The sequence below is a fragment of the Bombus bifarius genome, unplaced genomic scaffold, assembly GCF_011952205.1.
Source record: "Bombus bifarius isolate JDL3187 unplaced genomic scaffold, Bbif_JDL3187 scf7180000008526, whole genome shotgun sequence".
NCBI classification, from domain to species: Eukaryota; Metazoa; Arthropoda; class Insecta; order Hymenoptera; family Apidae; genus Bombus; species Bombus bifarius.
This window is the reverse complement of record NW_022884708.1, coordinates 133,781-151,808: the sequence shown is the minus strand read 5'-3', so window position 1 is coordinate 151,808 and position 18,028 is coordinate 133,781. Positions and strand designations below refer to the sequence as shown.

At 33.8% G+C, this 18,028-nt stretch overlaps 2 protein-coding genes across 4 annotated transcripts in view; one reads left to right on the top strand and one right to left on the bottom strand.

Annotated features, from left to right (window-relative positions):
• The window catches only part of LOC117213216 (DENN domain-containing protein Crag), a 44,621-nt gene extending 42,746 nt beyond the window's left edge, over positions 1–1,875 (top strand). For all 3 annotated transcript variants that reach the window (XM_033458585.1, XM_033458583.1, XM_033458584.1), the window contains one exon: positions 277–1,875. In XM_033458585.1, coding sequence (XP_033314476.1) covers positions 277–413 — 137 coding nt within the window. In that variant the 3' untranslated portion in view covers positions 414–1,875. The remainder of the gene's footprint in view (positions 1–276) is intronic.
• A 3,715-nt stretch (positions 1,876–5,590) lies between these two features.
• The window catches only part of LOC117213217 (protein angel), a 31,206-nt gene continuing 18,768 nt past the window's right edge, over positions 5,591–18,028 (bottom strand). The window contains exons 5-6 of the mRNA XM_033458586.1: positions 11,642–11,888; positions 5,591–6,224 (exon numbers count right to left, since the gene is read on the bottom strand). Coding sequence (XP_033314477.1) covers positions 5,835–6,224; positions 11,642–11,888 — 637 coding nt within the window. The 3' untranslated portion in view covers positions 5,591–5,834. The remainder of the gene's footprint in view (positions 6,225–11,641; positions 11,889–18,028) is intronic.

Sequence of the window (18,028 nt, the reverse complement as noted above, 5' to 3'; positions counted from 1 at the left end):
TTCCTTTCCCTTTATTTACTTTTTATTGTGAAATTACATAACTACAAATAAAGAATAAGCGATGTAACGAATTTACGAAAAATTACGAAAAAATGTACAATCTTGATTGATAAATTTTCATTACTTTATTGCATGTCTCCAGCTTCTGCATCTCCAATGATCTAGAGGAGTAGAATCACCTGGCATAACGAATAATTGAATCGAACATCCTCTAGAATATCTAATAAATAACTATTAACCATTGTCATATTTATATGAATGATTTATTTGTTTTAGGTGTTTTCGATAGAGAATACACACTATCTTTGGAAAGATTAACAGAAAAAGAAGAGAAACTGTTGTGTAAAATTGACGCTCCGCCCTCGATGATGTCAGTATTTTGCAGACATTACTTTAAGCAACTAAGTGTGTAAAGTTAAAATTATCGGTATTGAGAAAGATGGTGTAACATATTGTAAGAATGAATAGTACATTCATGAGAGGTGTTACAGATTTATCTGTGATGCCTGATTCTTGGTGTAGAACAAAACACGTAAGATGTCAAAATTGATAGTAAATTATACATTTTAGATAAGTATTTATGATCATTAATTTCGAATAAAAATTGGTGATTAGCATTGTTTTAAAAATTTTACACTTTTTTTCACGGTAAAAAGATAAAAGAGTAAAATTTATCTGAAGTCGTAAATATTAAATATTTGATTATAGAATGACGTATACTTCTTTTCATATTTAAAATATGCGATTACTATCAATAATTTTCTATTTAGAAAATAGTTGCATATATACTTTGTTATTAAAATGTGAATATTCATAGTTATATGTATCAACGCGATAAGGAAAATCATTCAGTACCAAAGAATCTGACTTGGTTTAAAAACTATGAATTCATTTGTTTTAGTTGGTACTTTCACAGTGATGAAGAATGCATATAATCCTCGATATTCAAATTATTTTATTACATTTCAAACATCGTTTGCGACATAAAAATATGAATAGACGCGCTCGCGCGTACGAACGTCAATTTCAATGTTAATTTTAACTTAAGTACGTTGCAGCAAAACCCTTTTGCCAAAGTCCATTTAATTTGGTCTAGTTGGAAGGACAATATTCATGTTTTTATACTTTAGAGATGAAATGAGAAATGCTGCTTATATTTCTAGCACTTATATTTGCGAATTATGCTATAATATTTGCAAAATAGTTTACGAAACGTATTCAAATGGAAAAGGTCTTAAAATACGATTAATGATAATTATTTACGATTATTTACGAAAATTAATATTTTAAACTAGATCTTTGCTATGCAATTTTATGTTTGCTGCATATCATTTTATTTTTACGAAAGATTTAATGTGCAGCATACTTGAAAATTTTCATCTACTATACTTTCATACATACGTATTTGCAATTTGTTAGTTATTATGGACAGTTGTCAAGTATTTTAATATAAGGAGGAGTGTTTGATCGAAGGACATTAAATGGAACGCCATTGAATATTTTCTGTTGTAATTAAAATTCAAGATGTATTATTCGATTCTAATTGGACATATTTGCAACGAAATATATTACTTTGCTGAACATTGATTTTTAAAAGTATTTTGATGCAGAAATACTTATATAGAACATAATATTATGTATGTAATATCTGTAACATCACTTTGTCGTATAATTCTTCGTTAAATTATACAATAGGTTGGTTCATAAAAATTCTGTTATATTATGCATACATAATTTAATATAACGATGCTCTGCACTTTTCAATATGATGAATCTTGTACAATAAAATACTGTGTATTCGTCTGCTATTAAATTATGAATGTAAAACTTAAATAAAAGTCAGTCATGGTATTTTACATAAATGAGTTTTATCGTCAATACATTTTTTACAATTAATCCTTGTCCCTCAATGACTATAAAAAATGTAACACGTTTCAGCTAGGAATATTAACACTTTGAGGATGGTATGCTATGATAAGCATATAGCCTGAATTCCCGCGTATTTTTCCAGTGATTGAAAAGATTAAAAAAAGTATATAATGCTATGTATAGCATTTAACAAGTGTAATATTTTATTAAAAATCAATGAACATATTTAAAGATACTTTTAGTAACGTTTTTTAATGTGATATACTTGAAAACAATTTCCCCGATGCAGAGGTACTAAGCAAAATTTACGAATATATCGTGTATCGTCCCTTCTTTTGTTTGCAGTATATACGCGGCATTTTCTCCTTGGATACTTTTGTTTTTCAATGCCAATAGTTTGTTTCAAAATATGCCGCCGCATATTTCCAGGCAATCTTCGGGCAATCCCAGAACCTTGAACGAACACGCGTCTAGCAAACTTTTCAATATGATTTTTTATGGCGACCAAATTTCTTAAAAATTGGAACGAACTTTCCGGGCGACTAATATATCTAAAATATTGATAACTGTTTCGTATTATTCAAACACGTAATATAAAAATACATTCATAACATTTTGTTTATAGCATCCATTGCTATTTTTTATTGTTTTATTTAATAGTAGTTAAAATTTTTTGTAGGTAAGACGTGAATTAGCGTTTTCCATGCTCAATGTGTTTACCGTACCCACCCCTAACTGTAATACGGTTACGAAGAAAGAGTAATTCTAATCGGCAGTAACCAGATGGAACGGCTCAATTTTACGGTTCCGCCGTACATTGTTCGCGTTATAACATAAACCGAGTGAGAATTTTGAAATCTGCATATTTCTTACAACATTATTTTCAAGAAACTTTGACCGTTCTGTAGAATATCCGAGCTTTTCGTTTCCGAGTCATTGTTTCCAGCATGCTTTCTTAGAGTTGAAGGACTTCTTTAGTTTATTGCCTACTTTTGCTACGGTTATTGTTAAGGACACACGGAAGTCACGTGCGCGTCACGCAAGAGTCTATCGATACCAGAACTAAGACTGAGACTAAGACTAAGAGTGGCTATCGCGTGGGGAGATCACTTTTCGTCACTCTTCCTCAATTTGTTTATCCAATACAGCATCTACATCGACCGCTAGGAAACTCTTATTTTATGGTGATGTATCAGTTTTTATCAACTATGCCATGAATCGTGCAGCCAAGATTCTAATGTCATTACCTATGCATCAGTATTGTACAGATAATTATAGTATAATAAGAAAAGCGTAAAAGTAAATCGATGGCATCTGAGGGAACAGGATTAGAATTAGAATTTTAATGTTTAAAAAAAATATGTTCTAAGAGGTTGCCAGTTTTGAGATCTTTCTAGCTGCATTCCGTCTTACATGAATTTACGAACAACTTGATTTAAATCAGAATACTATCTAGATTAGGAAGATTCTGCAAATCTGTAATGCTAACGAAATTCCATTCATTTTTTTCCATCTGATTGACACATTCGGTAAGGATAAAGATCTTTCTTCTTTGATCTCCACATTTTTTTCCTTCATCAACATTCATTTTGATGTATGCTGATATGACATAGTCATAAATTAGCAATAGAAAATCCAGGGGGCCTAACGAACATGCTGCAGGCCATCGAAAACAACAACGTAAACAGTATCCCAGGATCAGAAGACAGTAACAGCATGGCCACCTTTGACCTAATTACTGAAAATTCTCAACGCGAGAATTGATTGTAATTTTAATAAATAAATAAAAAAAAAAACCTTTGACCACTGCGACACCCCCGGCGTCACCCTTCCATAAGAGCCAAACCCATACCCATAGTATTATAAACCTTCCCAAAATCAACTCTCGACACTCTGTTCTAACACTCTTAACCGTCACTCTGTTAAATTCACATAATAAACTCTGCCAGCATATCTAATGTCTGAATTTTTCTTATCTTGCTCGTGAAACTTTTAAACCTACGCGAAATCATTCGAACGACGCGACGAAACGACCAGTGATTTCTTAATTTCACCACTTCCCGTGTCTTCGATGTGACAGTGACAATGCTGATATACGCACCAGCTAGCTGTGTTGCAGTTGCAAAGAATTGTGTTCAACTTATGCAAGATCGTAAATTATTATGACATAATGTATAGTATTCTTTTTATTTCATTGGTAGTAATTTCGTTTCTTTTTAACAAACTGCTACATTTTATTTCTTTGTATGTACATAATGACGACTTTAAAGTAGACAACTTTAGACAACAGTAGACAACTTTAACGATTCATAATCCTTCAAGGTCGCCAAAAGTTGTAAAGCATACAATTTTTAATACTATATTATGAAATCGAATAAATAATGTGTGTCATTTGTTAGAAATTAAATCGCTTTCTGTCAATATAAAATTACATTTAGACAAATTCTCGTATTTATTTCGTTATAGCGCTGAATTTTTCATAATGAAAATTATTCGTTGGAATTATAAAACACTTTTGATAAACAAAATAATGACCAGTGTGTAGCACAGATCTCTATCGGTCCTCTCGTTTCGCAAGTAACATGCGTGTGTAGTAGTGTGTACACAATAGTCGTTAGATTGTTGAAGAAATGATTATAATTAACAAGAAAGTATTCAGACAAAATCTTTGCTGGAATATTTACAAACGCTATACGAAAATTCTCCAAGTTTAACCCAAATTCTGCACTAAATAAGAAATGTTTACTAATAATATCAGACAATATTTCGTTTTCATATCGTATACAAATTTTACATATTGTCGGAATTTTGACAATGGAAGTACGTTATAGCATCTAAGTTTGATTAAGATTGTGAAACATCACAATTAAACTCCACAGTATATTAATGATTTCTTATGATAAAGTTTCTCTATTTTTTTGCACTGGATCAAAAACTGTATGGTCAAAAATTTTCTTAGAATTTTTGTTAGTCTTGCTCTCATAGATTGTGATACCTAGTAAGAAAATAATATGTACAAAATTTCAGAGTGGCTGGACAACGGGAACCTGTGGTCCATTTGAGTTTAAGTTCTAAAATTTTTGACCTCACATTCGAACATAATCGTGTTCCGCTCTTTGATAAGTGTCTAGCAGAATAGAAAGCAAGTAAACGAATGTTTCAATAATTATAAAGGTATAAATTAAGGAATTTATTACAAAAACATTGTGACGTTTTTAAATATATCGTTCCAAATATTATGGTAAATGTAAATATCTATGATATTAGGGAATACAGTAGCTACAAAAGGTACACACCCTTATTCTCCAATGAAGCATTTTTTTCTTAGATTCTACATACATTTCATTGCCATAGTATCAAATTATTCCAAGATGGTATCCCGCTGGCGGTAACCATCCACATGTTATTTAGCAATCAAGTTAGAAAAATTTACCAAATGTCCAGCTGGACAAATTGCAAAGTACAAATTGAATAATAAAAAAAAATTATATCAAATTTCCACATATTTATAATTTATACATATGAAAATACTACTAAATAATAAAAAATTGATTGTAGTCGGATCTAATTAATTCGTATATAAATGCAAGAATAAATGTAATGGTACAAATACTTTTTGTAGCCATTGTACGAATATAATAATAGAAACGGTAATACGCTTAAAGAACAATAATTTTGTATTAAATTTGGTTTCTGTACCCGAGATCAATATTTTAATCTACAAGGTATAATATATGTCACATTTAATGTAATAAATCATTACAAACTACAATGTTTTCCATATTTATCAATAACAATAAAGGAAAATAGTAATATTTTTAATTTTTTATACAAAATAACGTGGCTATTCTGTACAGTATCTCTTACTTACATTATCTTTTCATACATAATGTAAAAAAGGTAATTGTCTCAAGGTTATAACATAATAACTTTTCACTATATTATAAATCATGGTATTAACAGTTCTAAAGTTTGCTTTTACGTAGTTTAAAAGTAGCTGCTAAACACAAATGATCACTTCCAACTGCAAAATTAGGTATTGTAGGTAAAGTATTGCATCTCGTGGCTGTGGGTAAATCATATACCTCAAGAAGTTCCAGATCGCTATAAAAAATATAATCAACAGTGATCCATTTGCCCTGATTTGTTGTAGCTTCTTGTTCTCCGTGACAATTTTGATGTTTGTATACACTATTAAAATGGAAAGGATGAGTTAAGGTGCCAGAACAGAAATTAACACGATAATCATGTGCAATTTCTATTGTTTGAAAATCAGTTGTATCTGCTTTCACTTCGCAAACGTTTGATGAATTATTTTCTGAAGTATCTACATTGTGGTGTTCGCTATTTTCCAACTGCAACAGATTAAATATTCAATTTACCTTCTTACTTTGTAAATTACGCATATAACTCGAATAGAAACAATACACGGTCATATTTCAGAACTCTTAATACGATATATATACATGGTGTAAAAAAATTATTTGTCACGGCTTTGGCAAGTAAGTCTGTATCTTTAGTTTCCATTGATGTAGATCCGTTAAGAGAAGTGACCGCAAAGTCGACCTTGATCTTAAATTTCAGGGTCAAATTCTCTTTAAGATCTTTCTTAGAAAATAAAAAAATAAAAAAATTACAAAATAAAGACAACAAACTACCTAAACCTTCTGACCAGCATTCTGTATAAAAACAAGAATACTAGAAAATTGAGAAGAAAGCACCTGTAAGATTTAATAACTCAAATGCAAATATAGTGCTCCATACCTATGGTACTTACGTACATATAAAAAATAGGATGCCAATTAAAGAAGCGTCTACTTAAACATTACCATCTCAATTTCATACCAACCTGGATGGATCAACCTAACCACAACCTAACTCCAATCTAGGATTTGTAGACCGTAGACGGTTTTCCACTATACATACCTTATCGATTGTCAATACATTTTATGTGTTAAAGAATAATTCTCAGCGGCTTCATCAATAGTAGAGTATGTAAGCTTTGTCTACTGTGAGACGTAAATATATTACATACGAATAAAATCAGTTATATATACATACAGATATTAAAATTAATAAAACTTTGATATTTTTTCCAAGAGAACGGTAGGGTTATGATCATGGTTCCTTCGAGGCTTTCAATTGGCTTGCAACGAGTATTATATGATGTAATAAAAAAATTTGACCTTAAAATTCGAGGTTAAGGTCAATTTTTTGACAAACCCCTACCAATCCGAAGGTATAGGAGCATCTGCCAAAGCCATGACAAACTGTTTTTGAACATCCTGTACATTGTACATATTGTAGGTAATTGTTCGGAAATTTATCTTCAACACCAATCCTGTTGAATTTTAAATTAAACTTTTTTGTAAAACTATTTGGGGTAAAATGATTTGTCCTTTGAACAATTTTTTCTTAAACATATAACGGGTGGTCAGCCTTAACACGTTGGGTGCGACGTCAGATCTTAGGGACTGACATTGTACTGTTGTAGAAAGGACTGAAACGTCACGTTCATCCTTCTACTTCCATATTGTAATTCCATCATTACTTTCCTTAGTAATATATTTTCCATGTTTCAATTTTGCATATTTTTTTAACGAGCTTATTCGTCAATTCCGTGCTCCTATATCAATTATCGACACATAAATGTAGGAACTTTATGAAATACATCCTTGCATAAATGCAGTGCAATATCCAGTGAAGTATTTTCTTTGTCAGCAGATTTTGTAATATAGTATAAATAAGGAAGCTATATGTGTATCCGTATTCGCAGCACAGTTTGAATGCCTTTATGCCGTATATACAGCTTTTCTGTTTTAGATATTGCCTAAATACGATTCGCTCACGAAATGGGATCAATGACTCGCCAGTACACAACATTTCTTGTAGATCATAATATCGTTTGAAATTTTCATTTAGAGCATCAACGAGATATTGAATCTTTGATAAAAGATTGGATGTATCAACCGCTTCATTATTTTCAAAATGCAGCATCCTCAGGGAAATTTCGAACCGATCGAAATACTCGTTATTTTTCATGGGAATGTTTGGGCAAATAAAGGTCTTTAGATCGATATAATTTCACAGATGGAAATTTGATCAGCCCGATCTGTAAAATCAACACCATAACACGCTTTATTTAGTTTTTATTTGCTGGTATCCATTTATCCAAACGCTTAGAAGTCTTCGTCGATTGTGCAGCACAGATATTTGTTTGTGTGTTTATATTTTCCAAAATTTCGTCTGCAGCAAACAATTTATAAATATCCTCGATTTTAGTGCAATCCTGTACTTCCGCAGTATTTTCCCTTTCTTTTCTTTTTTTTGTCATTATATGCACTTATGAAAGGAATGATATTCTTGGTTGCCAATTAGATTAAATTCCACATTTTGATCATCGGACCATTGCGTATCTAACAAGTCTCTTTCATTGCTTCATTTACTGAACGACGGTGACAATAAATTTGATTGACGTATCTCTATCATCACCTCTTGACATGGTAGTATTATGGACAACAAGTATTTTTTAAAATAATAAATCAACTAAAGAACTTTGTAAAACACCACCTTAAATAGAATTTGATAAAACTTAGTAAAAAACAGGATGAAACTTCTTGCTTCCAAATTATGTCTTTACTGTTACGAGGCTTGCCTACATCTGTTCATCTCTTAGACATCGACTTTTTAATGCTCGAAAAACAAAACAGTCGTGTTGAACGTATTATCTTCTGTTTATGCATCATATTGACCAGCTCGCGCTCAGCTCTTTGCGCCGGCCAAACGGAAAGTATATCGATATTGATTCCGCACCCAACGTGTTAATTTCCAAGATATTCACAAAAAAAACTGTGGGTTTCACTAGAGTGTATTCTGCCTATAATCCGTGCCTATAAGCCTATAAAGGATATAATCCGTGACAGCGTATGCGTTAGTATTGGTTGCCTCGCGGCGCAATGTGGTGGCTGGATAAAGTACACATAAGCCCAATCTATATAAACTACCTATAAACAAACGATAACAATTACGTTTGAGTTAAGCGTTATTTTATCCGGCCACCATAAGGCGGCTGCCAACCAAAACCAACGCATACGCTGCTATGAACGCATAATTACAGAGAGAATTCACCGTAATGGTACAGTTATTTGCTAATACAGTAGACTCCGCTTTAGGCCTCCGCTTTAATCGGCCACATTTTTAGTAATATGAAAAACATTGATCAGAAGAAAAATTGTTGAGATAGATATTCCGTCATTATTCACTTTCTTTCAACTAAATTTACTTTTTGCCACTTTTTGCATTGTTTAAGTAGTCGTTCTTTTACTAATTTTATTTTCTATTCATATTAAATTTTTGAATACTGGATTCCGTACATCTGTGGCGTTATAAAAAAACTTATACATACAATGTATGTATTACATATGTATCATATTTTCATCCATGGTATGGTCCATTGGAAGCAATGCGTACAAGGAGGAAATTGTGTTTCTTTCCTTATTACGTCAGTCAGTCCTATCGAACATTTGGGCAGCGTCTTTCAAGTGATCTCAAAAGCATTTTAAATGTTACTTCTACGCTTCTGTTTTCTTACATTTATTGCTTTAACGTGAAGTACACTACAAATCGTGTTGTAAGCGTAAGCGAAATATATTGACTATTGCAATAAAATTAAAAGTATTGCAACGTTTGGATAATGATGGACATGCAAGTCTGACAGGTAGCGATTTGAATATCGGGAAGAGTACACTGAAGAACTGGCGGAGAAACCGGAAATTCCAAGACTTGTAAGATAATCGCCAAGTTCGAACGCCCGGGACGAGTGCCTGCCCTTCGTCACCTTTGGCTATCACGATGATGGTAACCCGCTGGGGGTAGCCACCCACATGTTATATTAGTATACCGCTATAATATTTTACCAAATGTTCTACTGGACAAATTGTAAAATTTAAATAAATAAATAAAAAAAAAACCTTTGGCCATGAAAAAGCAGGCGTCAACACTTTAAAGGGCGCTATAAATTAAGCCCTGATCCGCGTGGCGTGCAGGCCAGCGGTCCCGTCGTCTTGCGATTACGATTGCCTAGGTTCTAGAAAGAGATAGCGAAAACACGTGAGAAAAACTCTGACCTTCTGCGTGGCTGTGATGCGGAGGGTACTCGTCATTCGTTGTACAGTCGTCATCACGGGCGAACGTAAAAGCAAAATCACGCGAGTTCGTCATATTCCGAGCTCGTAGAACGTGTTGTAGGCAGAACTACCAAACTACCGCTTGGGTGCATCTTACAAACTTTAGCGTAAAAATACAATCAGAAAGAATGCTGTCGAACATATGCTCAATGAAAAAAAGTAAAAATGAAATAGTTGATGATGCGTTATGGATATGACTCGTGCAGGAATAACAAAAAGTTATTAGTGGGCCAATTTTAGAAGAAAAAACAATCCAATTGCGCAAGAAATCTAGCGACGAAGAATTCTTGACGAGCGAAGGTTGTCTAACGATGGATAAAGCAACACGGTGTGCATTATTTAAGTGTTTGTGACGAAAAAATTAGCAGACCAAAACGCTGTAAATGAATTTTCAAAGAAATTTGTAGACATTATACAGAAGAAAAATCTTAGCCCTGTGCAAGTGTACAGTTCCGATGAAACAGGTTTAAAATTGCTGCTACATTCTTTTATAGGCAAGACAGTTAAGCCAAAGATATTAATATTTAAAGATATTAATGCGATTGAAACTGTCAATCAAGGCTATTTTTTTCCTTGATAATGCTCCCATGTATCCGAGAAATATTTTTTTTGATGACATTAAGGTGATAATTTTATAATAATAACTCGAAATAATAACTAACCAAGAAAGACGACTTACTGTCGCCCTTAAGAAAATTAATATTGCAAATGTTATTATATATTGGTATCTGCTTCTGAAGAAACCCCGGCATCGACGTTTTTAACATCATGGAAGAAATTATGACTTGATGCGAAAAAGTTCATCGAGGGAAACTAGTTGCGAAAGGAGCTATGTGCCAATGATCGAACAGATCACGATAATAATATTGCTTTGCTCAATGATTTCAATCTTTTGGCCGGATGCGAAAATTCAGAAATAGACGATGTCGCTAAATAGCTTATAAATGATAATATTTTAGGGAATGAAATGTTAATGGATGACGAAATTATCCAAGCAATTAGATGATGGGAGATGAAGAATTAAATAATTCAGCAGTTTTGAGTGTAGATAAGAATGAAGAAGTGAGTCACGCAAAAAGCAAGACTGCAATTGAAACTACAATGAGATATGTTGAGCAACGAGAGAATTAATATCTTATTTTAAAAGAAGTGGCGTGATATCGCATTAATAAACAAAATTAAATCAAAGAAACAGAAAGAAATTACTGACTTTTGTGTAAAAAATAATATTTAGTAAACATTGTTTATATGTACATATGTATGTACTAGGTGTATGCAATAAACTTTATTCATATACTTATACGTTACTGAACAAATTCAGTAACTACTTAAAAATATTAATTGAAACATGTTATCGGATTAACTGGCCATTCGTTTATCCGACCAAGGAGGTCCTATCTACAGCGGCCGGTCAAGCGGGAGTCTACTGTATCTCGGCAACTAAGACTGATCGCCCACCATATGTATAGGGAAAAGTTGTTCAAAATGTTGATTAACATAATATATTTCAAAATGATCGAAATCGGAGAGAAGATAGTTTTCCTGCAGTTTCACCTCCATTAACTATTTATTAATTATTAACATACCATCACTTTGTCTGTTCCTTCTCCACGTAGTCTCTGTTTTAAGACATTAAAATGTTGACAATTATCAGTAATGCAAAGCCGGGGAGGGATAAGAGAATTCGATAGAGACCGGTAGTCAGTTCGTTCAAGATTTTTCCCCCTCCCTTGGTATTCAAATACTCCCTCTACAATAAATTTGTATACTCCAGAATGGGGTTGCAAGTTGAAATCACCTGCCAGTATGATTGGAAGATATTTGGCACCCGTCCTGTTCATAAAATAACAGATTAGATATATTATATATATGAGCGTAATTAATGTTTTTGTAATAAAACGTAGTCACAGAAAATAATATTTCAATTAAATTCTCGACGAAACTGTAGAAAAGCTACGTTCTTTCCGATTTCCATGATTTTTTAACATGTTATAGAAATCAATATTTTAAACAAGTTTTTCCTATATACGTAACTGTCGAGCGGCTATAGTTCCCGAGATATCTGCAAAAAATTATAGATACCACTACAGTGAATTCTACCAATAATTGTGCATTCCTAACAGTGTACGCGTTAATATTGCCAGTCGCCTGTACTTTGTTTATAGTATATAAACGATGTTTGGGCGAGATAAATTTTATAAAAATAATAGGTGAATGAGTAATTGATACTATTTTACGAAATAGGAGAATTAATATCCAATCACGCAATGGCGGCCAGATTGAAAAGACCAACTAATATTTAATGATAACCAACGATTGATGATATTCATTTTTAGTTGAATTATAACAGATATTTCTTACAGTTTTGCATATGCAGTTGCGCACGGAACTTCACCCATGCTCGTCCCACCCTCGTTTATATACATAAACAGAAGATAAGTGTTATGTTTTGACTAGGTCATTCTATCCAGCCGATTGCAACTAATGCAGCCGCAGCTGTTGCCACGGGTGCACAACTATAGGCAAAATTTACTGTGTGGTATCGATAAATTTTTACGAATATATCGAAAACTATAGCCGACCGACAATTACATGTACAGAAAAAAGTTGTTCAAAATTTTAAGCTTTACAGCAGATTCAAAAATCATCGAAATCGAAGAGGCACCTATTTTTTCTACAGTTTCACCAGTTTCTTCAAAAATGAAAAGACCGATACGCTGCGTTTCAGGGTACGATCATACAAACAAATCTCGACAATCACATACCAAAGCCTAGGGAAAACCGTCCGAAAATTAAATCGTGATTAGTTGTGAAAAATCAACATGGAAGACAAGAAAGTTCTCATTCTGCGCATGCGTGACATACTATAAATGACTAAAACAGAGACAGAGATTCCCAATCATCTGTCTCTGTCTTGTAAGAATTTGGGGGACTTTGTTGACCTTTCATGACATGATTTCACAACTAGATTCATGATTTTTCACAACTAGACGCAACTCAATTTTTTCAACCAATGTCGAGACCTGTTTATACGATGATCGTGTTTCATGGTTACGATACGTATAGGTTATAGATCATAGGTATACCATTGTGTTCGACTACATAGCGCAACGTACAGATCATACACTGAAACCGAGACACAGCAGTCTTTCATAACTGAAATTTCAAGGAATGTTGCCTTAGATTTTCTAAATTTTTAAATCCGCAACTTTCAAGAAGAAATTTGCAAAATAATAATTTTCAATATTAAAAAATTAATGTTTCGGTATAAGAGAATTGTATTGGGATATATTAAGCCTTCTAAGTAAAACTAAAAAGAACGCAACTCAATCCGACAAATAATTTCCGAAACAAAAATTGTCTAGTGCACCTCGATTTCATAAAAATGAACAAAAATTCGAACGTTCATACTTTTCAACTAATTTAAAAAAATAATGATTGATCTCGCTACCTCTAATTTCATGTGGACTATCTACGTATTTCATTAAATAAAAATTTTCAACATCGACCAGGTGATCGATTTAGCGTGGAATGACGCATACCTATTAGTCGCAAGATATAATGATTGATAGTCCGCCGCTATTTAACCTTACCATACTATAATTTATGATTGAACCAAGATTTCAATAAGGATCTCAGCAGAGTGCTACGAATGAATGTCTGGAAAATTGATAGCCGACGACTCGAAGTCGCTGAGCTATGAGAGGCATCGATAATACAACTGTTTAAAATTTATGTTTAGAGATGCGTGAGATAGTTTAGAAGTTACAAATGACTAACAACCCAACGCGTTGCATTGTTAAAGGATAGAAACTACAGACATTGTTTAAAGGTCACGGGATGGAGAAGAAGTTTGCCTTAGAACCACTGTAAGATCGCGATCGTCCAAAATTTCCAATATTTAATATACCAGTACTATTTTCATCGTCTTGATGTTTAGAATCGTCCACATATGTACTTCTGTACGGTTAATTATCGATATTTCGGTAAACACCCAACAGATCTCACAAAGGACATAACCTAACAAACAAACACTCACCACACTAAAGAAATAAATCAATCAAATTCGAAGATGGCATCCCACTGGGGGTAGCCATCCACATGTTATATTATTATACCACTAAGCTATAATAGTTTACCAAATGTCCTACTGGACAAATTGTAACATGTAAATAAATAAATAAATAAATAAATAAATAAATAAAAAAGTGAATTCTGACTATAATTATGCGCCTGTAACGTCACGCTATTATAGTGTTTGAACTTACTTGGACTCGAAATGCGTCAGTTTTGATCCTGAATTTAAATTTAATTCTTACCATTTGTTCATAGGTTATACAGGTTTGTGTTAGATGTCATTTTATCCGGTCGACGCGTACGCTATTGTAACATCAATCCACATCAGAGACCAGGTCACACACCGCGGGTAAGATGGTAGCCAAATGTCTACACATCCTTGGCGCGTATCCTCAATAATCTTAAGGATCCACCATGGATCTTGGCATCTTTTATAGTTAAGGTCCTTCAGACCAAACAAGTATCTTTTATTTTAAGTGCCCCTTTACATTTATCGTTTACTACGGGTTGACATTGGAAAGTTAGTTTTTCTCACGTTTGGTATCTTCCGTTAGCAACTTTCTCTCGAGGACGGCTAAAACCCTTCCTGGTCCACCAACCTTCTTATTATCCAATCGGAAGCGGTGTCTACTGCCCTCACTTTCCCAACCAAAATTGTCATCAACAAATCCGATGATCCCGTGTCCTTAGACACACCCATCCCTAGCTTTCCTCCGCCACAACATCGTCATTAAACTTACTTATTCTCTATCTTTAGAATAGTCAACATATCTCTACCGGTTTCTACCCTTAGACCAGTCGCGTACTTAACGCATCCGTGTAACTAGGTTTTATATCAAGTTGTTGGAGTGAATTGTGATTTGTGTGTTAATTCAGTGTGTATTCCATTGTGATTATTAAATTCATAATAAAGTTTGATAAAAGGAAAGTTAATAGTTGTGTTATGTCTCAACCTTCTTGTTTTATCATCCAACCCTCAAGTTTACATGACACTATCACAGACGCACAATTATAGGTAGAATTCACTTTAAGGGTATCAACAGTTTTTTGCGAATATCTCGGAAATTAAGGCCGAGCAATAATTACACGCATACAGGAAAGTTATTCAAAATCATGTCCCCGACAACATATTTAAAAGTCATTGACATCGGTGAGGCGGATGAGATATCGTTAACTACCACCCTCTACCGTTTCGCTTTTGCTGTCGAAGTGTGGAAATTTATTCCAAAATTATACTAATTAAGGGATAATTAAAATACCAGGAGATCGCTTTTCAACAAGGGCATGATCTTCCGTAATATGGATAAATGATTCATCTGATAGATTTAAGATAAAATTTACAAGATCTCTAGCTTTAGACATATACATATGCAGACACGCATATTTATCGCAGAAATGATGTACAATATACAGGATGTATAAAAAGTAATTCCAAACACTATAATAGCGTGCTTGTACATCTCTGTATCCCTCTGGTGAGAATTTGTAAAAAAAAGTCTATCCAAAATTGACCTTGAGCATAATTTTCAAGACCAAATTTTTTTTTATAGCAACGCCTTGTACTTATCACGAGGAACAAAAGTCTAAAACGATTTTGGGATAAGGTTAACAATTTCAACTAACTCAGCGCTCGGCCTTAGTTTTCGAGTTCTTTGTAAAAATACCCCACCACGCGGCCTTAATTTTCAAACTGGGTTGGGTACTAACCTACTAATACTACTAAATAGTATTAATTCAGTAGCCGTGAGGAGGTCAGGTAACATTATTTAATCATTTTAAAGAACAATTAAATAGATTCGTTGGAATTCTCAGTAAAGTGAAACAGTGAAATGCTGGTCGGGCGGATTAATACTACTACTTAACCCAATTTGGGTTTGTTGAGAAATGGTTTCGGTTAAACTTAGCTGTAGTAAGCAAATTGCGACATAAAAATGACGAAACTTTTGGGGCTTTTTTCTAGACTAAGGTTAACTCTAGATTCAGTACTAAAATAAAATTTAAAGATACTTATAATTGTTTGCGACACATTTTTGTGATATATTGCTTACTTACATAACCTCTTTTAACATTGATGTGTTTTTAACTTTATTAAGTTTAAAAAGAAACGGCGATACTGACAAATTACCCATTATTACCGAAACTTGAAACTCCTAAGACGGAATTTCTAAAGTACGTCCACCGTATGCAGCTGCTTAAAACCCGAATCACGCGGGCGACATCACATCACCCATATGCACTAAGAGAAAAGGCAAACAAAGAGGCACTCATACCACACAAAAACTGCGTAAAATACCTAGGAGTAAACATAGACTACAAATTAAACTACAAGCAGCACACCGAAACTCAACTTGCTAAGGCCAATAAAGAATTCTGAAGAATAAAAAAACTATTCTACTCCAAACATCTCGACAGCAAAGTAAAAATACTATGCTACCAAGCACTAATCAGACCGATCATTACCTACGGCTGCCCAATCTGGTACAACATATCAGCCTCCCAGATGGAAAAAATCTGCATATTCGAAAGAAAATGCATCAGGGCTTGCTTGAGTACTTACAGATCCGAACACAGCGGATTCAAAAAATATGTAAAAAACAGAACAATATACGACCTAGCCAACATTCACCGCATCGACTGTCACATCCTAAAGCTAATAAGAAACCACTTCGCGCGAGCGGCAAAAATAAAAGAAAACAGCTTAATCTTCAGTTGCCTATTTCCTAACAACGCATATTACAAAAACACTCGGACAACAGGCCACATCCCCCAGAAGCTTTCCTATACCTAGACGAAAAAAACTACCTCCAAGACCAAAACAACACCCCAATAATTTATCACATAAAAAGAAAAATAGGGATCAAAACCATACTGTACATGGTGGAGATACAACATGGCCCTCCCCCGGAAAGACACCAAAGACAAACACAGAAAAAACACAAAAAAATACTGGTGGATACAGAACCCATAATAAAATAAGAGAGAACATTAAATCGACAGAACTCAATTCTGACACCGCATAACACAGGTGTAAAATGTAAATACTGTAAATATTTGTAAATAAACCTATTTGGCATCCCCCTCCCCCGCCCCCTCCCTTTCATCCCACCCCTCCCCAAAGTTACACAGCACCCAAAAAGCAAACCACCGAAGCATCCTGTTTTGCGACCAAGTTTTCAGGACAGAAAAAAATAAAAAAAAATACATAAAAAAGCTCCGCTCCCCAGCGGCTTAAACCCAAAAATTGTATTATACAACGAAAAATGTAAAGCGCCGACACATAATACAGCATGGCTACGTCGTACCGCCGCGTATCGGTACCTTTGCCTAACATACCATTACAAAAATTCACCGTTTATTGTGAATATGTACCCAAAACTGTATTCTTGGACTCAATAAACTTTAAATCTCCCATAAACATCACCCATATGGGGTAATCACATAACGACACCGCTGCGATGTACGCATCTGATACTTGTATTTATACACATACCACGCGGTGGTATGTACATAACATGCGACTGTATCGATAACATGGCCACGTTGCGTTCATCGTTGCGTGGCATCGTAACATGGTTACGTTGTGTTTAGCGCTCGCTCGACCATCTCGGAAGCAGTCTAAATACAAACTCGGTGAAATGCAATTGTGGCGGTCGAATTAATATCTATTAATTGTTATTAAATATCTTTATTTTAAAAATACATTTTCAGTTAATAAAAGTCAATAAAAACGTGTCCATTCTTGAAATTACTATCGACAAGATTTCAAACAAAATCTACTTGATTTTTACTTAATCTAAAAAGCTGTCTATATGTTGCATCATCCAGCAAATGGTTTCTGATTAATATATTGCAATAATAACTTTTCTCGACAAAAGCACATTTCTGTTATTTGCTTT